Below are 27,612 nucleotides of genomic sequence, written 5' to 3' on the forward strand. Positions count from 1 at the left end.
CTATCGTCTTCTCTGTCTTACTCGTTCATTCTTAACTACTGGCCACAAAGGCCACAACTCTGTATTTCTCCGTTCAACATCTGAAACAACAGAAAGAGCACTCTGTAATGTATGTATTAGCACTCATCTATCCAAGATTACTTTACTACTCCATCTATCCAGTTTATAGAGGAAAACCCTTTTTCGATTTGGAAGCACACCGTACCTTATCTGGCGCAGTAAATACGTTTGTGGGTCACGAAATTTTCTATTTGATTTGCTTCTATTGATAGACTTTCTAAAATGTCTAAAACAGCATGAAGGTAGAATGTTAACTATTGATTATAATTAAATTATTTTTGAAACTTACAACTAATCAAGGCCAAATAAGGGTATCAGGCTTGGTATCAGGTACTTCAACCTTCTTCAAACTGTAAGTCTGCTAATAGTTTGAGTTTGGTTGCAGTTGGAGTCTGAGGCAATTCAAAGTTGAAGGGTAGGTAGGTATTCACTATTCACTACTCATATTTCATTGTATTGCAGTGTGTAATACAAATATGCAGCTTCAAATTTGATTGAAACTGCATTGTCAGCACATACGGCCTTGGTCAGCACTCAGCACTGTATATTAGACTCAAATTTGGCGAAGATCGGCTTTAGCACACCTGAGACTGAGACTCATAGTTGGATAAAAAACCAAGCTTTTGGCCTGGATTTAGATTTTTGAGCAATAAGTAAATCAACTCAGAAAGATGTCAAACAGTTGTTGAGGTGCCTCTGAGATTTGAGAAGCACAATATTTATTATTTATTGACACAATCGTCGATGAAAAGGAGAACCTTCTTGCATAGGAGAACAGCCACCTGCATAAGGGTACCTAAACCATGTACAATGCTCCGAGTTTTTGTGGGTGGTATAATTGCTAGTGCCATGTAATTTGATATAAAAAGCATACCAATACTGTAAGTATTCAGGTCTTGTGTAACTTCTCAGTCTTAATAGTGTGTTCTTTTCTACATTATTGACATTATTTTTCTGCATTATTTACTTTTCTGAATTTACATTTACTTTGCAAAATCCTGCAGCTTCTCAGGAGGGATGGAACTGGGATGTCAAGGAAAATGTAACCTCCATTTTTATTCAAACAATAATTTGAAGTACCAACTGATGCAGCTGCCATTATCTACTAGCTGACAATCAAGCTCAAATATCAGCAAAAACATGATGGAGAGTGATTGTTTTTTGTGGGATTAGTACATACAAATGCATCATATTCTAATTTAAATGCATGTTGCTAGGACCTGAGTGATTTTTATTGATGGTTTACTTTCAGATAATTGCTTTGTTAGTAGAAATTCACTGCTTCATGAGACAGTTTAAATTGTAGAAACAATCTGATCACAACATTAATGATTTTAATGCATTTTGATCTCACTTTGCTGATGATGAAACTGAGAGGGCTATGGACTATTGACTTGAGTGTCAGCCCATGAGGATTTACATGGTGAAACACTCCCCTCAAGTTAACTTGTTCTTCACTCAGCAGCATTATGTTATGTACCTAGGTATATTGTATGTTAATGTCACTATTGAGCTATGAACTTGGACTGTTCAGCTATATCAATCTCTGAATTCTCATCCACCTTTCTCATTTTCAGGCCTGTAGTTATTCATCATCACCCCAATGACCTGTGGGCAGTAAGCATCCATCTCATCCACCATGCACTCTGCCATTGGCCTGCGGTGGCTGCTGGTGCGCCGGTGTCGGGCGCTGGTCTCCGGTACCGCTCGGGCGGCCTCCACCGCCGCTCCGTCCGGGCGCCGCCGGCTGCCGGCGGACGGCCCGGGCCTGGCCGAGTTCGTGGCCGGCTCAGCAGCGCCGGCCGCCCCGCCGCCAGAGGGCGCCGAGCTGCCGGTGCCGCTGGGCGCCACTGAGCTGGAGCACGGCCTCGGCCGGCGCGTGCTGTTTGTCGTGCACGGCTGCCAGATGAACGTCAACGATACGGAGGTGGCGTGGGCCGTGCTGCAGCAGGCCGGCTACCAGCGAGCCGAGAACATCAGCGAGGCCGACGTGGTCTTCATCATGACCTGCTCAATTCGCGAGGGCGCCGAGACGAAAATCTGGAACAAACTGGAAAACTACAAGCGCCTGAAGGCGAGCAAGGGTTATACCGGCTCGCAATTTAAGGTGAGGTGTTGTGATGGTGTCTTGGTTTTCTGACCCGCAACCCGCATATTATTGAGCTAAATTGGGCCGTAATTGGGTACGCACTACGCATCGCACCGTATATTTGACCAGTCTGAATGGTAGCTGGATTGTTTGCATGGTGTGCATTATCAACGTGATCGATACGAGTCACGAGTAAATTACATCTAAAGGTTGGTCAGGGCTTAAACTGGACGCCATTTGCCGGTGCGAAATTGCTCAATTCTTCGCTTAAATCGAAACACGAACTTTGCGCTATCTGCCGCCTTAAGATAATCTGTCTTAAGGCCGCCCCACACTGGACCTCGCATGCGGGTTGCGAGTTTGCGGGTTTTGAGTTTGAGGGCATAATGCTAATTCATAGAGTGATTACACCGTTCCCTTATGGTTACTCCACGAATGCAGTGAACCCGGTACACCTTCAGAAAGTTACATATTGTCGCAATACCAGCACAACGAACCAAAATTAGACTCCAACGAAAAACTCGCAGACCTCGCAGAACTCGCAGACCTCGCAGCGAGGAAAATCGAAAGTTGACTCAAAACCAACTTTTGGAATGCGATGCAAGGTAGCTCGCAAGCTAGAAACATCCAGACTCGCTTGTTAGATGGTAGTGTGGGACACTCAGCATAGATTGTATTATTTAATTTTGAAGAAACCCGAAAATCCAAAAACCCGTAACCCGCATGCGAGGTCCAGTGTGGGGCGGCCTTTACTCCTGTTTTCCATCCGTTCCGTTCCCGGTCTCGCCCGGCGGTACGTATGTATTGTTCCGGTGCAGTGTTTTCGCCGGCCGTCTGACTGACCATCCCGCCGCCAGGTGGGCGTTCTGGGCTGCATGGCCGAGCGCCTGCGGCAGCGACTGGTCGAGGCAGACGTCGGCGTAGACCTGGTGGCCGGGCCGGACAGCTACCGCCACCTGCCGCGCCTCCTGGCTCAGCCGGAGGACGCCGGGGCGGCCGTGCACGTGCAGCTCTCCCTGGAGGAAACGTACGCGGACGTACAGCCGGTGCGGCTGGACCCGCACGCGCCGGCCGCCTATGTGACAATAATGCGTGGCTGTGACAACATGTGCACGTACTGTATCGTGCCGTTCACTCGCGGCAGAGAGCGGTCCCGTCCCCTGGACTCTGTAGTGGAGGAGGTGCGACGACTTTCAGAGCAGGGCGTGCGGGAAGTGACGCTGCTAGGACAGAATGTGAACAGTTACCGGGATATGAGTGGCTCACGTAATAGCGCCAAGGCTACGCGACTGGCGGCCGGCTTCAGCACAGTGTACAGACCTAAAACGGGCGGCACGCGCTTCGCTGACCTACTCTCAGCCGTGGCTGACGTGGACCCAGAGATGCGTGTGCGATTTACCTCACCACACCCCAAAGACTTTCCGGACGAGGTGTTGCGGGTGATCGCCGAGCGACCAAATGTGTGCAGCTGTCTGCACCTGCCGGCTCAGTCGGGAAGCTCGAGAGTGCTGGCGGACATGCGGCGAGGCTATACGCGTGAGGCGTACCTGGAGCTGGTGCGCCATGTCCGCCGCATGGTGCCCGGCGTGGCGCTGACTTCCGACTTCATCGCCGGTTTCTGTGGCGAGACAGAGGCCGACTTTGAAGAGACACTGAGTCTGATGCGCGAAGTGGGCTACCAGTACTGCTTCCTGTTCGCCTACAGCCGGCGGGAGAAGACTCGCGCTCACCACCGCCTGGTCGACGACGTGCCTCCCGCCGAGAAGCAGCGTCGTGTGGCCGAGATGGCGCGCCTGTACCGAGCCATGGCGCAGCAGCTGAACACGCGCCAGGTGGGGAGCACTCAGCTGGTCCTGCTCGAGCGGCCCAGCCCGCGCTCACCCGACTCCCTGCTCGGCAGGAACGACGCCAATGTGAAGGTGATCGTTCCTCGCCGGTGGGCGGGCGCGCCGCTGGCCGCCGGTCAGTATGTGGCAGTCGAGGTGACTGGCGCCAGCTCGGAGGTGCTCCACGGCCGGCCGCTGGAGCGGACCACCCTACAGGAGTTTGCCCGGCAGCATGACCCGCCGTCGGCGCCCAACGAGCTGCTCGGGGATGATCCGGAGGCGAGCCAGTGTGTAGTATGACAGGGCGAAGAGTTGTGTGCTGGAATGTCCGCTCCTCAGCACCGGGCTAGGTTTCTTGTTATGTAATGCCTAAGTCTGTCCGTCCTCGCCAGACGAGAAGAGAAACCCGGTATAGGGTGCGCCTTTTTACAACCCTTGTTACAAGCGATCGTTTTGTTCTAATGCCGGTCTGTTATGATAACATGGTTCATCAGTCGTCCCATCGAACGTCATACAGGCTGGCATCAGACCATTAATTCCTAGTCAAACGAAACACCTGCGTTTTCGAGTCACGAGTGTATTTGGCATGACGGGCGCGGTGCGGACGATGTGAACATGATGGTGTACAGTACGAAGCGTTTGCTGGGCGCGCGGCTGGCCCGTCATTGGAACAGCGCCTGCATCAACAGGTGCTTCTGCTGCGGGTGCACGTCCACCGTCTTGTTGGGCCTGCCGGACGGAGACGCGGGGTCAGAGGGAGCTGGGATTCATTCAATATTTCGCATGTCAACGGCATGCGACGTGCGTCATGCGTGTCACCTGAAATTCAAAACTAACGAACAGCGTGGATGAATACTGACACGGTTACCGGCCAGCCATATATTGGAACAGGTGCAAGAAGTTTTACCATGAATCAGAGCTAGAATTTTTCCGAGCACCACACGCAACCAAAAGCTCGCCATGCGTCTCTCATTTGGATACATTTGTATGCACTATGTAGTGTGTCCCTGAAAGACAAAAATGTCGGCAGTACTCTGGTCAGACAGCCGGTGGGATGTCTCACCTGGACAGGAATGTCTGCAGCGTGTCCCGGACGGTGGCCGGGAAGTAGGGCTGACGCACCGCCCGCGTCAGAGCCACCAGCATGCCCTTGACGTCCCAGCTCACAGAGAACTGCTTGTCCTCGCACTGAAAACAGGGAGTGTCAGAAAACGCACGGTCTAGTGATTAGTGGATTCATCGGGAATCACACATTGCACACAGGGAGGTCTAAGAGACGTTATTTCGGATTCCGCCATGGCTGCAGTGACATCATTTTTTTCGCAAGGGTGGTAGACAAGAATGTTGTATGAGCGTGGAATTCCATATATGAAACCGATTCACTCATAACCAGCGAAGCACCGGCGACACAGTAAAACATCGCGGCATAAAACGCACCTTGATCAGTCCCAGGTAGACGAGCAGCGAGTTGGAGAGCAGTCCCAGGTCCTCCCCGGCGGTGTCGAGCGCGCTGCGCAGGAGGGCGTCCACTAGGGGCGGCAGGAGTTGGTCGACCGGCGGCTGGCTGGCGTCCACTCTACACACGGCCGAGAGCAGCTGCAGGTGGCGCTGCACGGCCGCGCACCGGCCGTCGCCGATCTCCTGGGGGCGGGCGGATGAGGATGAGAAACACGTGAGCGAAGGTTCAGACGGCAGACGAGTATACACGTGAGTCGGTACAGAGACAGACGGAATGCAGTTAATAAGGCATTGGCAAGAGGCGAAATTGCAATAACGCTCTGTAATTGAGCCTTTGTTCGCGTTACGACAGGCATGTAACTTCTTCGCTTTTTGTTCCGACGCCGAAACGAATAGTAAAAATATGTGCGATGCTGCTGCAAGTGCAACGAGACTATCAGCAAACAGGCAATCACCGAAGCACTCTTTCGGCTCGGGCCTTGTTATCAAACCCATTGCACTCCAACCTGATAGTCACCCATCAGTGGATTTTCCTCGAGACGAGATAGGCACAATAAACAAGGACAACATTGCACCACCTTCCGATTATCCGATATCGCCTTAACAAACCAGTCCGACTCTTCCTGGAGTGGCGATAAGAGGACAGCATCACATGCTATAACGTGACTTACTTTTCCGAAATCATACCAGCCTTTAATAGATCGACAATGGTCCCACTGTTCGAACAATATCAGACTGTGGTTCAGACAGCGGCCGGGACGGGACGGTTCTGATAGACAAAGCCCGGAGGACTCAGCACTATAATAATATGGGGACAGCTTACCTTTACGTTAAGCGCCTCCTTGGTGAGCAGCTGTTGCCGCTGGTCGCCGAGCCCCAGCAGCCGGGCCGCCGTCGGCTGACACAGGAACTCCGCCACCGTGCACTGACAGGGCGAGGGTGGGGCGAAGGGAGACGGTCAGAAAACGAGATCAGAGGGACAGGAAAACGAAAACCGGGAGAGGCACAGCTAAGCCTACTTCTTTTTAGCGTCAGCAAACAAGGAAAAATTAATCAAATGACATTTTGCCTAAAAGCAGAACAGCTTAAGCTGTCCTACACAAAATACATAAATTATCTAGTCTGAACTTCTGTCTTCCAATGAGCCTAGCAAACAGGAATACACATTAGCTCATGTGGAATTTACAAACTAATGCATTGAAACGCTTGAAGCGAACTGTAGCAACCACTGTGCACGCTGTCACCATAGACCGTCACCTGAATCGGAGTGATACCGGGACGTTTGGCGGCAGCCGCCTCCTCTCTCTTCATGGGTGAGACATGCTCTCCCTCGCTCTCAGCTCCCTCTCCGTCCTCCTCTTCCTCTTCTTCCTCATCCTGCTCCTCGTCAGAGTCTGGCTCGTCCTCATCCTCACTGGAGCACGGCGTCAGGAGGAGGATTGAGGATGTCAGGAGCAAGCACCTCACTCCTCAGTCCTCACCCCACACCACACATACATAGACACTAGACAGTCAAAACAGGCAAACCAAACATCTCACCAAAGACACATACGCACGAAAGGCGTTCCTTCCCGCCCTCACGACACACCGTCCCTACCTGAAGCCGCCGAGTGTGTCCGCCAGGCCGGCGGCGGCCGCGGCGTCTCGCACGGCCTCAATGCCCTCCTCTCCCAGCTGGTTTCCGTCGAGATGGACCAGTGAGAGGGACTCCCTGCCGGCGGCTGCCTCAACCAGATCCACGGCCGCGGCGCGTGTCACCTCGTTAAACGCCAGGTGCAGCTCCTGCGGGTCGAGAGAAGGGAGGCAGATGAGGGGTATAAATAGTAAATACAGAGGAGCATTCGACGTCAAGGCGAGATAAATACCATAGCACAAGCCACGTTACAGACCAGATGGGTACAGTCGCGATTCACGCTGCTAGTACAACGTGAACCGGTTATCTTTCCACTGACCTGAACCGCCCCTGACCCATCGAAAAGTGTCTAAAGCCCAGTCGCAGTCGATAGCTGACTCCGTGAGCTTCTCGCCAATGTTAGTAGAAGTGGTCGAAGTCTCGCTCACAGCCCAACCTAGCCGCCGATGCAATAGACGTACCTCCAGTTTGGGGTTGTTGCCGCGGATGGCGGCGGCGACGGCTCGCGCTCCGGCCGCCCTCAGTAAACAGTCGTTCAAGTTGAGCACACGCAGCTCCTCCATTTTGGGTAGCGATTTGGCCAGAGCCCGCGCTCCTGCCGGTCGAAGGACAGACATGTTAGGGATAAACATCGAGAGAACGGAATGACTCAATTTTATCTACCGCAACTGTGATTGAGTGATTAGACGACATGGTAAGATCTAGTCTACGCAAAACGTCCACCGAAAAATCAGTTCTAAACTGCCGAGCGGTGAAATCGAAGTCGAACCACAACACCAGTTTCTCACACATCAGAACTCAGTTTATTATGGGCTTCCAAGGTCCAATCAGCCCACCAGCCGGCCGCACCGTTCCCACCCGAGTCTGACGTTACCTTTGGGTGTGAGCAGGTTATCGTTGAGATCCAGATGCTGCAGGGCCGGGTTCTCGCTCAGCGCCTCGGCCAGCGCCTGAACACCCTCGTGGTAGATGCCGTTCTGCGGCATCACCACCTTCTCCATCGTCTTCACACGCTGCAGGGAAACGAGGGAGACAAGGTGGTCAGGGAGGGGACACATGAAAGTCGAGTGAGACCAAATCACTTGAGATTGGGAGACTACAACTTTGTCACTATTCAGTCGCCGACTTGACAAGCGTTTGAAAGTTATGAGTCAAAGATCGTAGTCTCTTCCTTGGGATGTGATTTGCACCTTACTTGGGAAAGAAGCAATGAAGGCACGTGACTGCGAAGATCAATGCTCGTAACAAATTTATTGACTCTGTCCCATGCATTATTGTATAACTCACAACGTTCAAACATCACGTCAGTCATTCAGCCGACACACCACTAACCTTGAAGAACTCGGCCAGCCGGAGAGCGCCCGGGTTCTCCAGTCGGCTGCGGCCGGACACGAACTCTCGCAACTTCATCGGGGTGCCGTCACGCACGCTGCGCTCGTGGCACTCAATCAGACAGTCGGCCAGACGCTGTGGGGAGGCACAGTCAGTCACGCAACGCACCAGCTACGACACATATTTTCAGTCGTGTAATATTCTCGGTCATATTACACACTAACGGACTTACAAACCTGAGATGCGATTTACGATACGATTTGCGATACAATCCTGAGACTGGTTCATAATCATATCACTCAAAAGTCAAAACCCTTGAGCTATTCTTTTGACTTGCAATTCTGGACCCTTCGACGACAAAACCCAAAAACAGGCAAATATTGAACAGGCAAAATAAATCACTGTGCGGCTGACATCATACTTAACCACGAATACCCAATGGCACTAATCCTAGACCAGCTACTCCGGCTGCTTGGAGTCTGGGACCGCCGTCAACGACTACTAAGCCCCCTTCCTCGGCGATCAGTCCTCCCCCGTCTCCCTGAGTCCGCCGCCACTGACCACTCCTCCGGTGGGTCCCCATCCGTTGTTGTTGAGCAGCAGCCGCTGCAGCGTGTAGCACACCGGACTAGTGAGCAGCACGTGCAGGCCGTCCATGCCGACCGGACCGACGGCATTGTCGCTCAGGTCGAGCACGGTGAGCCGCGCGCCGGCCAGCATCAGACCGCTGCCCACGTGCGTCTGAGGGGGAGGGGTACGGTCAGGGGCGGGGGATGGGTGGGAGACAACGTCGGTGGTAAGTGGTACTGAGAGACAGCTGTCCTACGAAGATCCAGCGATAGCACAGTCCCTCTCCTTTCCAGGTTTCACGTTTCCTATATTACGACTGATATATTTCATAATCTACGGCAGCTGCTAGATTAATAGTGATAATTTATAAATGAGCCCTGTAACTTAGAAGTCGGTTCACACAAACAATGATGTAATAAGAACGGCAATAATTTTATATTTCATTGGGGGAATAATAATGCTACATCAGTGTAATTTCTATACAAACCAAACAAGCACATACAGCTAGCAAAAATACTGATGCATGCTGAAACATCTGATAGCGACGCAATGATCATTGATCATCATCTCAAAGCACGATGAACATATTAGACAGCATACAGAAACACAGCTGGGTAAAAGACGAAGCTAAAAGAACCACGTAGGCGCAAGTGAATGATTAAGTAGAACGCCAAGCAGTCAAGGTGCAAAGTGGCTACTTATTGTGAATCAGCAATACAGTACCAAACCTGCAACCACATGCAACACAATTACCTCACCCCACGACGGTATGTTCTACCGTTCGTACGTTTTCCTGGCCTCATATACCTAATAACTATGTCCAAATAAAACCTGATATACCCCGGTCATAAATTTCCGTGGAAGGCACAACTGCATCTAAGCATCATTGTAACTACTTGCCTAATTTTCTCATCACCCAGCCGTTCCGTCAGCTTCCCCCACTTTCCTGCACCACAAGTGTAATTGTGTACGCCTGCTGTCCCTACCTGTCCCCAGCAGACAATGCCAGCCGAGCCGGCTAGGCGCCGCCAGCACCGGCCAGACCACTTACCGGTGAGCCTCCATTGGGCTCTGGCTCGGCCTCAGCCAGCATAAGACCATTGCCGATGTAGCTCTGTCCGGGGCGGGCGAGAGGTGTTAGGGTTATCGTTAGACACCAGCAGTGGCTTAGTGCGCCGTCCCGCATGCCTCCCGACACCGCAACCACACATGGAAGCGTGTGTGTGACTTACACACACGCAGATATGCAACAAACATCACCAAAGAGTTAGAGCAATTGGTGGGTGTCAGACAAATAAGGGACAATAAGTTGACTTTCGTTTTAGTATGCCTGGCACAGGTGCTTAATCTGAAGAGTAAGGTGTTTCAAAGCAGTTACTAAGCTGTCAAAATATACTAGCATATGCATGATAGCATATGTATTGTTACCGATCATAATGCCCTTGTATATCACATCATGCAATTATGACACCCATGATATACAATGAACAGGTTGTCAAGCTGATAACACCATAGTGCATGATTCATTGGTGCTGGTGACTTGGGTGTGCCGCTTGCTGTGACACTGTGTATGTACAATATCAGATAAGCGGCGGCTGTGCTGGCCAGTCATGTGCAGGACACAGACCCCCAACGGACCAATACCGACCACCACCAGTCCCCACCACCACAGACTGTCCCACCACTGGCGCACCTATCACCCCAGTCTCGGCCGCCGCCCAACAATCAGTGCCATGCAGTCATCAGCATGAACAGCTGAGCCACAGCAAACCATCGTGATTCATGCTCATAAAGTTGGTTAATATCAGATGATTTAGGGATAGCAATTTATCCTCACCAGTGCCTGTGGGATCTCTGTTTTCAGTCTTCCTGTGAAGAGATCCTTTCCGTGAATTTCTTGTACTTCTGGATGGCTCTCCAAAGCTTTTCCAATTGCTTTGGCAGCACCAATACCTAGGGTGTTGCCTTCCAGGACCAGAGACTTGAGGCTCTTAAAATTTTTAATTGCATCAGTGATCTCCTTGGCTGAAAAAAGATGAAAACTTAGTTCTACAGTCGGAAGCGACAAAAAAGAATAGCAACAGATCGAGCATTTAAGAAATCGTCTAGATACAGCAATAACCTGCGCCGTGCTGGGGGGGGGGGGGGGGGGCATTTTTACGCCCCCGCAGGTTTTTCAAGAATGTATAAAAAAAAATTAGCAAACCTTATCATGCATCTTTTCTGCACATGTTGCGAGAATTGCAAACCACCGTGTCGTTCAAGATCAGGTCACCAGTTCATGTCAAGTGACCTTACCTCAGAAAAAGTTACAATGCTCATTATATAGCAACAGCGACTGAACGATCGCTTTGAAACTTTCAGTGCTTGCTAAAAGCAACAGCATGTATAAACTGCATATGTCGGAATTTTGGTATCTGTATTCTGTGACCTAAGGTTAGGTCAATTTTGCGACCTCTGTATTATAAGGCAATGTGAGAAACTTGAAAGGCGCCTCTTTTGAACGAGTTTCGTTCTTAACACTCTCAAACATAGGTTTACATGTAAACATGACACACCGAATCGGAAAACGGCACCCGTAAACGGCACTCTATGCCCCTTAGGTCATCTCCGGTCATGAAAGGCCCCCACCAGTTTTTTGACAATAGCTTTTGATAGACATGTTACAGCGATGAAAACACCTCAGATGTGTTCAGTTCAACGATACGAATCGACTGATATTTTTCCGGCCAGGTTATGACCTTAATCTGAAGTCAAATTTTCAAAATGACCTTTCAAGGTCAAATTATAGTTCATTCGACGCGTGTTGACGACAGGAACACGATGCTGGCAAAAGTAATGTCAGGCAAAAGTTATTGCAAACAACTTTTTTTTTCGTGGAATGGCTATATCTAATTTTTGCCCTCTGGAGGTCAAAGCGTTGACTTTAGGCCAAAGCTGAGGCTATGTTCCAGAAAGAGCGGTAACAGAGCTATCAAATGTGCTTTTACGCAGCGCTGTACCTTTATCGACTCCCGAGTTATGACCGAGTTATTATGAGTTATGACTCCCGATATTATAGATTTGTCAACAATTGCTGAAATGGGCAAAACTTGACCTCTGGTGACCTTGGGTGACTGGACCTTTGACCTGACCTAAACAATGACCAAATTATTTTCGTCCTGATTTTGGATGCTCTTCCGATACCCCTTACCGCGTATCACTATGTTGCCCAGGAGCCGAGTTAGATGGGGGGGGGGGGGCTAGGAGGGAGCTGAAAACAACCCCCCCCCCACACTATGACACAGAAAACTCAGACCACCAGCATGGTGCGGGTTAATAGCAACAATCTAACTTCAAGGGACTAAATTAGCATGGTTTGTACAAATCATACACAAAACTGATAAAAAAGTCAGATATCAAACAACCAGGTAGTGTAGAAAGTCTTGTAAGTCAGAGAGGGTTTAAGGAACGAATGGCATAGCCCTTGCTTGCCTTATTGATTGCATGGTAGCAATTACATTATTTCACAGAAAAGTCACAGAATTGTGTTAATTTACAACAAACAGTAAAACGCCTTTTGGGCGAAGAACGAGCGAGCGAGATAGTGAGCCCTGCACGTGCGGAAGGGCGAGAGGGTACTTCCAACGGGCTTGCGCAAAGCACCCTTCTAACCGGTCGCTAGCGGTGTACCAAATTTGAACGCAATCGGCCCAGCCGTTCCTGAGATCTGGAAGCGGCATTCTGCACGTGCGCACGTGCAAACGGGGTCCAAAATGACTTTTGCACGGCACCCTACTAACCGGTCTCCAACCGTGTACCAAATTTGAGCGCAATCGACCCAGCCGTTCTCGAGATCTGGAAACGCCCCCTGCACGTGCGCACGTGCAGTAGCACCCTAACCACAACATATGGGAATGCATTGCCCGGTGGGTGCCTACCTGTATGCCAAGTTTCAGCGAAATCGCCCCAGTAATTACCGAGTTATTAAAAGGGGAACAAATTTGACATCTCTTATTGTTGTATTTTGCACGTGCACTGGGGGTGACCCACATGCATCGAGAGTATCCTATTTTTGGTAGAAAGGATGCAGCTACCCTATAAAAAGTACCGCAAGTCAATCGCCCAAGCGGCTGCTGAGATATGAGCCTCTCAAAATCACTACTTTTGCAAAACAGCTTGAACACCCTTGACTTTTCACGTGGCACGTGCCACGACGGTCACTGAGATGTATCAAAAGTAGTCAATTACGAAGTAGAAGGGATGGGGCTACCCAGCAAAAAAGACCGCAGGCCAATCAGTCCAGCGGTTGCTGAGATATAAGCCTCTCAAAAGCGTTACAGGCCGGGCCGGGCCGCTCATACTGAGATTTTTCCGTTATATTGAAAAGACTCGCTTCGCTCGCTGCGCTCGCTCGCTCGTAATAAATTTTAGCCAGAAGAATTATCAAATAGTACTAATATAATTGATTCAACTAAACAAAAAGGAACAGTCACTCGCACTAAATACCAAGCAATCAAACTCACCATCTTCTTCAGAGTCAAGTTTCAAATTCCTGTTTGCAAAGCTGAGTGTGGTGGCGGTGGTATCAAGTGTCGCTCCAGCCAACTTTTCTACCAGCTTATCAGCCATGCTGGTTTGCTGAAATGGAAGAACTAATGTTAAAATACAGATTGATTGGACACAAAACTAAATAAAGCCTGAATGTAGACACCAAACTCGGGTAGGCAATAGGCATTAGGGACAGGTGGCCTGAGAGCACATTTTTGGAGATCACAACATAAGTTGTGGCACTTTTATTTTGACAATGCTTATTATTTATTTTCTGGTAATAGGTGACCCCCATTGCTGCGATTGCAAAATATGCCCCAACTGAGGGCACCTCTCCCAAACGGCTAGGTAGGTACTGAAACCTGCAAACTTGACTGGGTGAACATTGTAAAAATGTAAAATGCCAGGGTTAAGGTAGGTACCTTAAAGGAAATAGTTCACTCCACCGCTTTTACTGCCCAACGATCACGCTAGATGAAGATATTCCATTACTCATTCCGAAGGGCCTTGCAGAGAATTGGAATGCATGCCTTGCTGATTTATGCCCCTATCAGTTGCGGAAACTACGAGGAGCCAAACAAAAATTGGATTAGCCAATCAGCGGCTGGAGTGGGCGGAGCGATGACCATATATGGTCATAAAATCAGACAGCTTCATCTTTTCAATGCATCCTAGCATTCAAATGAAAAAATAAGGCATAATACCTAATGTTTTTTAACCACACAAGGCCCACACTCACTCGGTGCACAATTAACTGGTGGCTCTAAATCGCAGAGTTACAACGCAAGGTCAATCAGTGATTGGCAAATATGGCGGATTGAAACAGACGCGCCAGAAAAGTAAGCAGTACCGTGGTTTAAGAATATCATTATTTTTTTATTTTTTATGGTTTTTCTAACTGTGGTTAAGTTATTATTTAAAAATCAAATATCATTGTTTATTGTACCGTAAAACGGGGTGTTAAGGGACAATTTTGAGGTGTTTTGTTATATAACTCAAGAAGGGTTGGAGATAGAAGCATCAAATTGTCAGCATTTTATGTGGAATTTGGTGCTTTACATGCCTGCCACATTTAAGTTTTTAAGATTTATACCTGCATATTATTTTTTATTATATTTCATCACTGTCCCTTAGCACCCCAATGTGGGGTGTTAAGGGACACCTATATTATTCCAAGAAATGGGCATCAAATGCCCACAATTGGGGTGTGGAAGGGCACACAATTTATTTATTGAAATGTTTTGCATATTCTGTCACAAAACAAGTCAGGTTCATTCACTACTAATGACCTTTCTATCCAATTACGTGTAATGAAGTTTACGCTTGTGGAAAATGTGCTAATTATAAGGTAAACAGAACCAAAAAATACCCTTCTGTCATCAATAAAAACCCATGTTGAAGCTAGTCACTTGTCATTATGTTGCTCTCTTTATTTTAGCCTTTTTATGATGACATCACATTTACCTACATCAGTCTCCATTGACCCACCATTGTAAAAGAGTGTTGAGATGTTTTGTTACATAACTTAAGATGTGTTAGAGATAAAAGCATGAACTCGCCAGCATTTTATGTGGAATTTGGTGTTTTCCATGCCTACTGAAAGAAAACTTAATGAAATTATATTTAGATATTATTTTTTATTTTTTATTCCCTGTCCCTTAGCACCCCACATCCACCTCAAAATATGCATGTATCCGGAAAAGAGGAAGAGGATGATGAATGAATGGGTGGATTTGCATAAGTTTTTCAGGAAACATGTGCAATACATGTGACAATACACCTATGCATTCATTTTCCCTGTACACCCACTAGTTTATGTGGTACACACAGAGTTTTGGAGATGTTTCAATTTTCTGAAAATGTAGCATGATTTTCAAATCCATTTTTGAACCAAATCACTTGCATGAAAAACCATACCATTTTGTCCTATGGTCAAGAGCAAAACAGTGTCAACTACCACACTGAAGTTTTTATTGAACCTTCTCAAATTTGGAAGTTAATATGACTCAAAGTTTTTCCCATGCAACTGTCCCTTAGCACCCCACTGTCCCTTAACACCCCATTTTACGGTAATTAAATTAAATCTTAACAATTTTCTTTCAAAACACCAATCCATTCATTGAATTGGACAGCTGATTGTGACACCCAGAACCTGCAGAAAAGCCGTTTTCTATCGCCGTTTTTGAGTCAATTCGTCGAATTTAATCAAATCACGCTAATTCCTAGTGGAAAATGGCAGCCTTTTCTCTCCAATAAGTAGACTCGATACCACAAGTTCTGACTAAGTTATACCGTTTTTCACCCTTAGTAGCGGGGGCTGCATTTATGCCCATATAATATATGGTCATCAAAAGTCCATTTATTGACCAATCAATTTTTTGATATTCGCCTCGTAGTTTCCCCAACTGCTATGGCCTATGGCCCGATTTATGACATAATTGTTTCCTTGCCTTTATTAGCTTTTCAGCAAAGCAGGCACTGTGAAGTCAAAATATTAATGAAGTTAAGTAAACGGCATAATCGTTGGGTCGACTTTATATTCAAAAACTGAAACGAAAAAGAGGTATATAAATATATACATTGCAAAATTACCTAGAGCATGAAAAAACCTGAATTACCTGGTAGGTATTTTTGAGCGTGTGGAGAGCAGGAGACAACAGAAACTCAAACACTGGTAACGAATGTGATAAAAAGCAAGCCAAGAAGCAATTCGATGAACAACAAGATGATAAATGAATGATAAATGATAATAACGACAAAAACACCGCGGCAGTTTGCGGGACACGCCTAAGAGCTGGACTTTTTGATGACGTCTTCGGGTGACGTCATGTCGTGTGTGACGTTTCGTGAGCAGGTAAGGAAAAGTCACCACCGCTGGCGAACATTTAGTGCGGTAAATGGCAAACACAAATGCTGCGCAGAAAAAACAAATGTGTAACTTCAGACAACATATGTTCGAGATGTATGATGTGCAATGCAGAAAATGAAGACCTCGCCCACTTTATATTGAATTGCCCAGCTTATGAAGAAGAAAGACAAGAATCAATGCATCTTCAGAAACCCTATGCAAAGGATATTTTAGGGATGTTTCTGTTTGAGGAGGAAGATATCGAAGAAAAGAAAGAAGTATTGCTTAAGCTGTGGAAGAAAAGAAGACTGCTGGAAATAAAACAAACTTCTCCATCCTAATTGACCTTCATCCTCCCAACACCCAATCCTGTCCCCTAGTGAGAATCCTAGCCACACAAACCAACCATAACAATGCAACCCATCGATCAAAGTAAAAGTTAAAGTTTAAGAACTCAAGGAGGTGCCGATACAAAGGCTAAACCTCCGATAACCATCGCATCGCATCGCATCGTTCGGACGACAATGTGATGTCAAGGCGAATCAAGAAGTTCTTCATGCGATTGTTAGTTATCTGTCGTGCTAACTTATTAGCAGTTGAGTTGTGAAATGTATTATCAAAATCAATGTTTATTGAACGCAGATTCAGTTTATTTTCAGATGTACCTAGGTACCCTTACACTTCACTCATCTCAAGCTGTTCAAACACCCTTGACAAAGTCGATTAAGATGAAACGTTGGGTATAATTTATACTGTGTTTTCTCTGCATTATTAACATATTCATCATATATACAATATAAGGGCCACATGCTTTTTACAGGGAGACATGTCAGACAGCCCAGTAGGATGAGGCTTCGTCAAGCGTCATTTTTAGCAAAGCTTTTCTTGCTTAAAATCCAGTCTGCAAAACATGGCAGGGCTTACACTTTGGCTTACACTTGACTCCCAGCTGTTTTGTCTTTGCTATGCGATGTTAAACATATAAAACATCTTACTATTCATGTATGCGCCATGACTCATGTAATCTTTTCACAGCCAACACGCTCCTAATGTACTGGGAATGTGGGGAGTGCAGCAGCATCAGTGCAGCACCAATGGTCAGATGCGACGGCTGTGATAAATGGTACCACTTCCGTTGCGCGGGACTGTCTAAGGAGCCAGGTAAGCGCAAATGTTTTCTGTCTCAGTCTTTTTGTTGCAGCTATAGTGATCAATGAAATATTTTCTGCACTGTTCAGCCAAACATGTATTTCAAACAATCTGCTTCCCAACCAAGGGCGTCGCCACAGGGGGGGGGGACGGAGGGGATCTCGTCCCTCCACTTTTTAAAATTTTTAACATTACGCCTATGGCGTTGCATGGAAAGAATCAACTTGAAATGGTCCGAGCCCCTCCAAAATGGTCAATGTCCCCTCCAGTCGTCGCACCGTGGCGTCGCCCCTGTTTCCAACTACACAGATTTAGTCAAACAATGTGCCAATATGGAATTTTCAGGTTCAGTTGAATGAAATAGGAACAATGATAATTGTAGATTACGTATACCTGCAAGAGAGGAAAACAGAATACATTGTATTGCTTGTCCTTCACCGATACTGTTATTTTTCCATTTCTAGAAACACCGACATGGCGATGCAGGTGGTACTGCCTGGTGAGGCCGCGGTCTCCGGAATCGCCTGCAGACGAAGTCACCTGGCGTCCATCTGCACATCACTTGCAGAAGTGAGGCCTGCTGACAGCGTCTGGCAGTGTCGGCAACGTGCCAGACAGCTATCTGGAGTCCTGCTCACCGCAGGTCGCCGACAGGAGGGGCGACGCATCGTCTCCGAGGTCGCCTCAGCATCAGTGAGACCCCACTGGCCGTCTTCTTAGGCTTCAACTAGATTGCGAACAACCTATGCTGAGACAACGCCCATGACGTGTGATCCGGTACCGCTACCGCACTGCGTGCCTGTGCCCGCCGTGAGCCGCTAGTGCATGGGTTCGACCATGAGAATGTGTGTTTATGTTGCTTTTACTATTGTTTATACGTTGAAGTGACGAATTGTTTATTTTTCGCAAGCCTCCGCTGTCCGGTTGCCTGCAGCTCCATGCAACGTCAGCTGTACTGTTGTTTTAATGTTGTCTCTCCGCTCAGCTGTACTGTTGCCTCTCCGCTCATAACAACCTATGCTGAGACAACGCCCATGACGTGTGATCCGGTACCGCTACCGCACTGCGTGCCTGTACCCGTCGCAAGCCTCCGCTGTCCGGTTGCCTGCAGCTCCATGCAACGCCAGCTGTACTGTTGTTTTAATGTTGTCTCTCCGCTCAGCTGTACTGTTGCCTCTCCGCTCATAACAACCTATGCTGAGACAACGCCCATGACGTGTGATCCGGTACCGCTACCACACTGCGTGCCTGTGCCCGCCGTGAGCCGCTAGTGCATGGGTACGACCATGAGAATATGTGTTTATGTTGCTTTTTATACTATTGTTTATACGTTGAAGTGACGAATTGTTTATTTTTCGCAAGCCTCCGCTGTCCGGTTGCCTGCAGCTCCATGCAACGCCAGCTGTACTGTTGTTTTAATGTTGTCTCTCCGCTCAGCTGTACTGTTGCCTCTCCGCTCATATATGACACCCTCTATATGAATGGCACTACTGATTGTCACACCCACTGTCCGTATTGTCCGTAGTGGTGTCTACGCCCATGTTAATACAGCGTGCAGAATCCAGATTCTATTGAGGAGAGTTGAGCCAAGTCACCATAGGCTCGGGAAGAGAGCAACGTGGAGGCCCACTGCCCCTTCCCCGGCCCCCACTGGGGGCGCCAGCCACTCCAACTTTTGACTGGATGTCAAGAGCGTCGCCACGAGGGGAACGAGTCGCCGGCCAGCCAAGGTAGCCAACGGCGTGTGAAGGTTGCCTGACCTCGAGGAAACTGAGATGGCACCAACGGAGGTTTTGTTAAGTAGGCGACCAAAATTCGAGCGGCAGCAACCTGGGCACCTTCACAGGGAATATGACCGGGGGAATATGACCCAATATCCCCCGTAAATATGTGCCTCGGAAGGGAGACCCAACCATAAAACTCGCCGTATCTTATCCACTATTTTTCGAGCAGGTCCATAGATTTCCGTCCTCAAAAGTGCGGGGATATTCCCCAGTGTTTGAGTTGGATGGGACTATCGTGGCGTTTACACCGACAGGAGATTCCCATTGCCGGCTGTGGGAAATTTGGATATCAATGGAATCAAAATCTTATCGATCGATGAAGAACTAAATTACCCCGACCCGGAGAGCGTCTTTGGAATCAAAGCAGTAGCACATGACGCAAGACTTCAGGCAAATGAATCCTTCTCGTCTGAAATAAAACATTTGTGTATTGATAAGCACGTTTTATAAGCAATGGTAGCAAGATTCTTCATGTATTTGGTTTTAGTGATAATTTAGTAGCAGATACTTACCGTCGCATTTCGTTTTTTTAATTAATAATTTATATTGTCAGAACTAGCAACATATCTCTTCACTCAACAATAATTACAAAAATGAAAAAGAAATGATAAATTGCTCATATTTTGGTGAAACTAAAAATTAATTCAGCACATATTTTTTTTACAGCGTTGAAGTCCAGCTCCAAAGGACAGCTGACGATCGTAGCCGAGCAGGCTGTTTGGTACTTCTTCACTACTTCTTAGAAGTACCCGTTAGTACCGATCATGTCTCACATAATAAGCTATTGGAACAAAAATATCCATATTCTCCAAATTATTCTCCTTTCACACTTTAAATAAATACTTTTGAAATGCATTTACCAATTAATTTCACAAAAACGGCTTAAAATTTTACAACGTCAAAATACTTATTCCAATTTCCACCATGAAACCACCACTATATTACTTGCTTACAGAACCGTGCGCACAGTGCGCGCAGTTTTATCGTGACGTCAGAGGGTGCTTCCTCAGTGGCGCCCCCTGGCGGGGAACGCGTGCAAAAAGTCCAGCTCTTAGGCATGTCCCAGTTTGCGCTTTATTTCAACACCAAGCATTGGCGTATTTTAAAGTACCATTCTTTTCATTTCTTAAAATGGTCCAATGACGTAATGAATAATAAACAAGGCGATTGACGAGCCTAGTGAGCAGAAAATAACAAATTCTTCGAAGTTTCCACCGGTTTGCTTTTTGCATATAAAATAAAATGTTAAACGATTCATTTATTATAAAAAAATGTTTTATGCTGTTGGGTATGAATTAAGTTAACTATGGATATCTGGATCAACAAACATTAGGTATTTTTATAAGCTCAGGGCACGCTGCATTTCTTCTGCTTTCACCAAATTTGAACCTTGAGCCCCTTGAACCTAGTTGTAAACAAATAATGCAAAATATGTTTTAAAGCTTGTTTTAAAACCAGGTTCAAGGCACTGCCCGGTTTGAAAATCAGTTTTTTATTGTTTGTGTTTGTATTCTGTGATTTTCCAGGTTTTCTAGAATTGTTTGTTGAAAAAAGTTAGAATTTTGGTGTATTGGTATGGTACCTATGCAATATGCTCGTACGTCAACGTATTTGCACGAAAACAAAAACAGACGCACGTATTTGCGTGTTTTTTAGGAGTAGGATGTGTTGGACCAGAGAATGATATAAGCACGATGACTGGATAAAGGTAAAACATCGACCAGGGTATATTGAAGTGATTGAACTAAGGTTTGACTACCGATTAGCTTGGGCAGCATTGGCAGGTTATTGGACGATTTGAATTTTGAGCATTTCAATTTGGGTATGGCCGCCAAATGTTTCGGTAAGGGGCAAGGGCTAATTCGCTGTTTTTCATTAGAACTGGAAGCGTCGACTCATTCTACTGCATCCATTTTTAATGCGCATTCTCTGCTCGCTTGTGCTCGCCACTCATAGGGTCAAGGTAGGTTATAGGTACCTACTCTGACTTTGGTCTGACTCATGTAACATGCATGGTGCAACGGGTACCTTGCGGGTACCTACCTTTCGATTCGACAGTAACCGGAAACGTGAGCATGGCTGATCTGCTTACCTCAGGTGGGCGGATAAAACGTTTGGTGACGACTCATGACACATAGTATGCGTGCAACCCAAACTGACCAACCTTCCTAGTGAGTTCCTAACCTATCTGCTTTGGTCCGGTTTTTGCTTCCAGCGTCAGGCGAAGTCATGGCAGACGCACATCTCGCCCGCGCCCCGCTCCGCTCGCTGGTCAGAGTCGACCGCTGGACCTCGCTCCGTTCTGTGCCCGTGACTCCACCGGGCCCGCAGTCGGCTCCTCGGCTGCTGCTCTGCCCGCTGCACCATAAGTCCGGCGCAGGGGCCTCGTCACCAGAGCTTCGGCGCCGAGCGGAGACGGCCGACCGACTACGCAATACGGCACCCTGTCAGCTGATGGAGTTTTCCGATCGCCTGGAGGCGGTGTTAGACCGCGGCACCGGCAAACATAGCGGCCGGAAACCGAAAGGTGAGAGCTGAAACTAGATTCTGGCTGAGATGGGCTTATACTACAGTCGGAAATACTTGCAAATTTGACAACGTCGTTTGTTAATAGCAAATCAGGTATCGGGGGAGCTCAGCGTGCCTTATGCTGCGCTCCTTGGATTGTTGCTGGCTCTAAGAAATATTTCGCTCTTTGCTTATGATTATACACAAATCTAGCCTTTGTCTTACTATGTTTTTTTATTCAGCTGCACTTAATTTTTTTTTTGCACCACTCCGGACAGGACGAAGCTGAGGATCTATGAGCACGTGTATGACGGGTCACGGAATGTTTTTATTTGACAGCACCTCGGGTGTCATCGAGAGACATCAGCCACGCCGACTCTGCCAGTGTGCCAGGCCGTGCCGTCGCTACTCTGACCACTCTCGGACACGCGGAACCGACGGAGACGCCCGCTGTTACAGGAGGTGACCGGACGCGGGATCGCAGCACGGCTCACTGCCGGGATGGGCTGCCTGCAGGGGACGGACGGTGTGCCGAGAGTAACGCCGCCGCTGCTTCACGCGGTGCCATCCTTCGGGGGGCACCGGACGCCAGCACACGCCCGCTGAAGTGCCCAAAGCCGACATCGAAGCGGAATCTGCTGTGTACCGAGTTCCTGAGAACCCCGACTTCTGGTCACCGACGGAAGGAGCACCATCGGACGCTGAACCCTGACGTGAGGAAGAGATCACATGAGGAGGACGATTCTGAGTTGCTGGCGGCCCACAGCAGTAACCGGCCGCACATCGAGTTCACCACCCCTCAGCACGGCCGGCTGAGTCCCAGCATCATTCGCCACGCGCGCTCTCACCGCCCGCTCAGCCATTTACCGGCGACTGACAGAAAACGACGGCGCTGTGTCGCCACCTCAACAAGTGGTCCCCGGCCAGCAGAGGAGGAGCAGCAACATCTGGAGGGAAGCTCCCAGCAGTGTGACGCCTCCAAGACGCCGCTCCGGCACGGAGGCCAACCGAAGCCTGGAACGGTCTCGGATAGGTGGCAGCACATGTCCACCGGAAAAGACAGTCGTCGCCGTGGCCCGTCGCCCACAGTTGATAGTATCCCGTCTGACGAGGCCTCTGACGACCCGCGGTGGGACGAATCAGACACCGCGGATAACTTGCCTGTCAATAAACCTGCAGAAGTATCTGCTGCCACACCACGCCGCTCCCACACCGAACCGACACTTCGCCCGGTCGTCGATAGATGTCAGGACGACGCGGACACTTCTCAGCGCCTCCAGCCCGAGTTTCAGCACCCTGGCTCTTCCCACCGCACTCCTGTCGTCCGGACTCCAACTCTGCCACGAACCATGGACCACGGCAGGTGGGAGACCCCGACCGGTCTGCCGGCGGTGCCTCGCGGCCGGCCGCCGCGGGCAGCAGTGGGACTGTCCCCCGGCGGCTGTGGTGACCGGCTACGGCGCGTGCAGCGCTGGCTGGACTCCTCGCCGAGCGTGGCCGACTCGACCGAGAAGGCCGAGAGACGGCGCAGCTGGACTCCCTCGATATCCGGCGCGGTGAGTGGTCTTCCCTGCCTCTCCTGCTGTCTCGATACCGCGAGTGTAGACTCAGGTTTCAATATTCAGCATTACGTTTACGTTGTCGTCGAGGATCACAACTCAGCTCAATATTCCTGCAATTAGCATAGCAATGATGGTATGTGCGTCATCCTTAGAACGTTGCATAATCAGCGATGTGTGAAGGTATTGCACTCCATGTTCTTTCGAAATTTACTGTTCGTGAACGGGATCTGAATTTTCACTGTACAGTCGTCGGTGTTTCACGCTGACCTGAGCTGTGTTCCGTTTGATTGTCAGTCGACCACAAGTAGTCGCCGACGTCGACGTCGCGTCGAGTACACCGAGGAAGAGGTGCAAAATCTGCTGCGAGGGGTGGATAAATTCGGACACGACTTCAGGGTGAGTACCTACCTACTCGTCCGTCTAGCTATACACAAAACCACCGAAAATCTTGTGAATGACACGTCAAGGGCCCGGTTTGAGAGTCCATCCGCATTCCGCATACATGAACGCAGATGAAGCGTTTGTATTGTATCTTAGTTTGATCTCATTTGTGCTGATGGGTTTTGCACGTGAATCAATCATCTTCGTTTACTTTGTGTGGAGTTGCTGTTAAAATAACGGACCGCATCGCAAACGAGTGGACTGGACTGCGCCTTACTTAGTTTGTACATACAGTAAAGGCTACGGGGCGAGCGGTTTTCGTTTTTCCGTTTTGCATTGTTTCCTTTCACGACACGTTCGAGGTGCTTTAAATAACTTTTTAGTAATTGCTGTCCTGGTAGTAACCGACCGCAGGGTGTGCAGTTAATATCGGCAGCAACATTTTTTTCTTTCAGACATGCCTGGTAAAGTGGACGGGGAATAAAACGAAGGGAATGCAAACCGTAGTAATTACAAGTCTGAGCATACAGCGAAAATGAGCACATAACGAATCACACCTACCCGATTAACCCGCGCCCCGCTGGGCTATTCAGCCATACGCGCCCTGCTGGGGGGGGGGGGGGCAGATTCTGCCCCCCTGTCTAACTTCCGAACCGATGGTCGTAGAAAGACGGGGAAAACGGCAATCGAAAGCTCTCAACAAGGCGGATCTTAAGAGCCCAATTTTTTTGCTTAAGTAGGTCAGAGGTCAGGTCAAGGTCAGGTCAAGGGTACAATATGCAAGTTTCTACAGTATCGGCCTTGCACCGTAGTTGCCGAAGAATGGACTGAGACTGATTGCCCAAAACGTGTTCTTAGACTACCAAGACAATATTCGTTGCACACAATGTCATTCAAAGGTCAAGGTCAAGGTCAGGTCAGGTCAGGTCAGGTCACCAAAAACAAAATATAGAAAAGGGCATGTGCGACACATGTTTTATGGGTCATTTTACTCATGGAATTCAATAGGCACACTCAATAAGTGATATGGACCACCTCTGGATGAATTTCAGGTCGAGGTCAGGTCAAGGTCAGGTCAAGTGAGGTCAAATTTTGAAGTTGGTTGTTAAGGCCTAAAAAGGTGTCTATCCGATGCAGTTTTTCACGCCGAATCGAATGGTGCTATTTTTATTTCCGTACGAGGTCTAGAACTTCCGAAAAAATCATTTTTCAAGATTTTTGTGTGTCGTGACGTCATAAAATTTTGAATAACTCCCACATTTTTGAACCGATTCTTCTAAAAATTGGTATGTAGGTGCACATAGACCACTTCTTTGACATATATTCCGGTTTTTTCGATACACTCAAAATTTTGGATTTTATAAATATTTTCCCAAAAAAGTCAGTTTTTTGGAAAAATTTTGGCCAAAATCCAAAATTTTCAAAAAACCGAGATAGCCATTTGATAGACATGTTGAAGCAGAATCACGTATAATCTTTTTTGTTACGTCTTGAGTCCTTTAAAAATGAAGAAGTTAGCGGCGTTTGAAATTTTGCCGTTTTTTAGGCGAAAATGGCGAACATGACGTCACTAAAACGTCGATTTCTCAAAAAATTTCCGACGGATTTCGCTCAAATTTTCAGGGAACGTGTCAAATTGATGTATGATAAGGTACTGAAAGTTTGACGTCGCTGGCGTAACGCGTTTAGAAGTTATTGGCGAAAAACGGGAGGGGGGGCAGATTCTGCCCCCCCCCCCAGCGGGGCGCGGGTTAACGTATGGATACCTTGCCGATATAAAGTCATCGTGACACCATCAATTGAATAGCTGGCCTGAAAGTATATGTAAATGCAACGCGGAAACTTGAAAAGCCGTCAAAACCAGTTTAGTCATAAATAACTGAAAACAAAACATCACCGTAAAAACAACACACGTTACCGTCCCGTACCCAGGCCCGCCCGGCCGCCTGCCAAGCACCGTCACGCCCCCGCCGTCAATCCCGGGCGGCGACGTGCATCACCACTGTGCGTGATGCATTGTGACGGATTGGCCGTGACGGGGTGGGGATGGATGGTGACTGAGCACATCGGCCTCTGTGACCTGGTGCGTCTCCCGATCGTGCGGGGTCGTGCGGACAGTTAGCTGCTGGGGACGTGGCAGAGACATCCGAGGGACGTCAGATAACGCTGGCCTCCGAATGGCCTTGGCCTCTATGTATTTGTGTGACACTTATTACTCAGAAGTTACTCTAACACCCGAGACCTAATCAGGCGAAACCTACATAGACGTGATACCGACCTTTTATATGACCGACTCCAGAAATGTGGCATACACATTCCGTACGTTACCAGTGACCTTGACACGCCCGAGAGTCGACTTTGATCCCTGATAAGTGATCCTGACCTTGAGCTCGCATGGTTGGGAGACGCCAGTACACCCAGTTTTGTGCCAGTCCTGATTTCCAACTGTCATGAACTGGGTAATCTGAGCCGTGTTCGACTCATTAGGCACTTAGCCGCGGCACTCTGTAGTGGTTCCAATTAACGCATAGCAACCCGAGGCTCACGCCTTGCATTTAGGGACGGTGGTGTTATTCGATCGGAACGATTTTCACAGAGCACATGATGTTGCGTGTATTTGAAGAGCATGGGTGAAGTCACCGTTGGACTTCAGTATGCGAATATCCAGCAGTCGCTAGCTTTGTGACTTCAAACAGGGTGCTGATTTAGACCCTTGCCGCCCCCAGGCGATCCGTCTGGCGTACGACTTCCACCCGAGCCGTACCACCGTGGACCTGTACGACAAGTGGCGTCACATGCCCCGGAACCGGCAGCAGGCCGCCGGCGCCGGTGACGCCCGGCCTCGAGCGGACGGCGCTGAGGGAGGGCCACGGGGCGATGACACTGTCTGAAGTATGGTTGACCCGTAACCGTCTACCCTGCTAGTCCTGAGGTTCTGTCTAAAGTATAGTGCTGGAACATGATGGACACCATCTACCTCTCATGCTAGCCCTGAGGCAACGTCTGAGGTATGGGATTGGGACAAATGGACATCATCTACCCGGTCTGCTAGTCCTGAGGAAACGTCTAAACTCTGAGGTATGATACTGGGACTGTGACACCGTCTGCCCCTGCTAGCTCTGAGGTTCCGTCTATATGATACTGGGGCTGTGATATCGGCTGAGGCTTGCTTATTTCTTGGACCGTCTGGGACCTACGACGCCGTCTGAAACTAAGGTACTGCACCGGCGGTACCGTTCTAGGCAGTGGTACAGGCCACAGGGTGTCGGTACTGGTCCTGTCTGAAGAACGATACGGAGACTGTCCTCGGCACTACGGGCCTTGGACTGCCCCTTCAGGTAGACTCATCAGGATTGGGGATGGAGTGACCCCCGCAATGAAATGAAGTTACGTTTTGCAGTATGGACTATGACATACTAAGTGGAACTTGAGTTATCTGAATTATGTAGAAGTAAGTTAATTAAGTCTGAGTTCTCTGGTATGCATATTTTTCAATTACGTACTCAGATTGCTCATTTTTAGCTAGTCGAGGATGATGTGTGATTATGCAGTTTCAAACACGTCGGCATAATTTTAGAGGTCGTCTCATTACCGATCAAAGTACGGCAATCGATGTCGGTGCCTTCTAGTCTCATCAAGGTTCCTCCAAGTGTTATGTGCAAGTGCCAATTACTCGTGGTTTCTTTCCTTACAAACGAGCTTAGATTATTGCCGTATTATTCCTATTTCCTGTTGTTACAGTTTCCTGATTGCCGCAAGTTGCTTTTTGTTGAGTTTGACTCGGATCATACCGTTTTGAAAGATTGAGATGGGTAGTGCGGGCGCAATTGCTGGCAATTAATGAAATGAATACATTTGCGATATAAAGCACCTTTCTACTTT

General features: G+C 48.3%; 3 protein-coding genes and 1 long non-coding RNA gene across 13 annotated transcripts; 3 read left to right on the forward strand and 1 right to left on the reverse strand.

The window, feature by feature from the left end:
* Positions 1–230: 230 nt before the first annotated feature.
* On the forward strand, positions 231–4,606 carry LOC122380270 (mitochondrial tRNA methylthiotransferase CDK5RAP1-like). 2 transcript variants are annotated; one of them, XM_043363303.1, is made up of 3 exons: positions 231–412; positions 1,638–2,167; positions 3,007–4,606. In XM_043363303.1, exons 2-3 carry the CDS (start codon positions 1,700–1,702, stop codon positions 4,273–4,275), a joined length of 1,737 nt encoding a protein of 578 aa, XP_043219238.1. In that variant the 5' UTR covers positions 231–412; positions 1,638–1,699; the 3' UTR covers positions 4,276–4,606. The 2 variants fall into 2 exon arrangements, with proteins under 2 accessions (XP_043219238.1, XP_043219239.1); XM_043363304.1 differs by lacking the exon at positions 231–412 and adding an exon at positions 450–475.
* LOC122380268 (ran GTPase-activating protein 1-like) lies at positions 4,537–21,599 on the reverse strand. 8 transcript variants are annotated; one of them, XM_043363294.1, is made up of 15 exons: positions 16,264–16,280; positions 16,117–16,161; positions 13,474–13,588; positions 10,806–10,993; positions 10,020–10,082; positions 8,960–9,139; positions 8,399–8,533; positions 7,941–8,079; positions 7,528–7,661; positions 7,031–7,215; positions 6,691–6,847; positions 6,257–6,358; positions 5,413–5,616; positions 5,039–5,163; positions 4,537–4,704 (listed from the first exon to the last, which is right to left on the reverse strand). In XM_043363294.1, exons 3-15 carry the CDS (start codon positions 13,577–13,579, stop codon positions 4,638–4,640), a joined length of 1,785 nt encoding a protein of 594 aa, XP_043219229.1. In that variant the 5' UTR covers positions 13,580–13,588; positions 16,117–16,161; positions 16,264–16,280; the 3' UTR covers positions 4,537–4,637. The 8 variants fall into 8 exon arrangements, with proteins under 8 accessions (XP_043219229.1, XP_043219226.1, XP_043219228.1 ...); XM_043363291.1 differs by lacking the exons at positions 16,117–16,161; positions 16,264–16,280 and adding an exon at positions 21,464–21,599; XM_043363293.1 differs by having other exon boundaries at positions 16,117–16,296.
* LOC122380271 lies at positions 16,447–19,061 on the forward strand. The gene is made up of 3 exons (XR_006256310.1): positions 16,447–16,910; positions 17,382–17,507; positions 17,960–19,061. It is a non-coding gene; the product is annotated as an uncharacterized LOC122380271 (long non-coding RNA).
* Positions 21,501–27,600, forward strand: LOC122380269 (serine/arginine repetitive matrix protein 1-like). 2 transcript variants are annotated; one of them, XM_043363301.1, is made up of 4 exons: positions 21,501–21,806; positions 22,127–23,343; positions 23,644–23,745; positions 26,457–27,600. In XM_043363301.1, the coding sequence occupies exons 1-4, from the start codon at positions 21,509–21,511 to the stop codon at positions 26,619–26,621; spliced, it is 1,782 nt and encodes a 593-aa protein (XP_043219236.1). In that variant the 5' UTR covers positions 21,501–21,508; the 3' UTR covers positions 26,622–27,600. The 2 variants fall into 2 exon arrangements, with proteins under 2 accessions (XP_043219236.1, XP_043219237.1); XM_043363302.1 differs by having other exon boundaries at positions 21,509–21,806; positions 22,247–23,343.
* The last annotated feature ends 12 nt before the right edge of the window (positions 27,601–27,612 follow it).

This window comes from Amphibalanus amphitrite, unplaced genomic scaffold (assembly GCF_019059575.1).
Source record: "Amphibalanus amphitrite isolate SeventyFive unplaced genomic scaffold, NRLGWU_Aamphi_draft 000094F_arrow, whole genome shotgun sequence".
NCBI classification, from domain to species: Eukaryota; Metazoa; Arthropoda; class Thecostraca; order Balanomorpha; family Balanidae; genus Amphibalanus; species Amphibalanus amphitrite.

Excerpts from the sequence above, each read along its gene's own strand:
- LOC122380270 (XM_043363303.1), top strand. The coding sequence starts at position 1,700 with ATGCACTCTGCCATTGGCCTGCGGTGGCTGCTGGTGCGCCGGTGTCGG. Across the intron at positions 2,168-3,006 it reads ATACCGGCTCGCAATTTAAG|GTGGGCGTTCTGGGCTGCAT; the intron begins GTGAGGTGTTGT and ends TCCCGCCGCCAG.
- LOC122380268 (XM_043363291.1), bottom strand. The coding sequence starts at position 13,579 with ATGGCTGATAAGCTGGTAGAAAAGTTGGCTGGAGCGACACTTGATACC. Across the intron at positions 8,080-8,398 it reads GGCTGGCCGAGTTCTTCAAG|CGTGTGAAGACGATGGAGAA; the intron begins GTTAGTGGTGTG and ends GTTTCCCTGCAG. Across the intron at positions 4,705-5,038 it reads CTGCAGACATTCCTGTCCAG|GCCCAACAAGACGGTGGACG; the intron begins GTGAGACATCCC and ends TCCGTCCGGCAG.
- LOC122380269 (XM_043363301.1), top strand. The coding sequence starts at position 21,509 with ATGGCAGACGCACATCTCGCCCGCGCCCCGCTCCGCTCGCTGGTCAGA. Across the intron at positions 23,344-23,643 it reads CTCCCTCGATATCCGGCGCG|TCGACCACAAGTAGTCGCCG; the intron begins GTGAGTGGTCTT and ends TTTGATTGTCAG. Across the intron at positions 23,746-26,456 it reads AATTCGGACACGACTTCAGG|GCGATCCGTCTGGCGTACGA; the intron begins GTGAGTACCTAC and ends TGCCGCCCCCAG.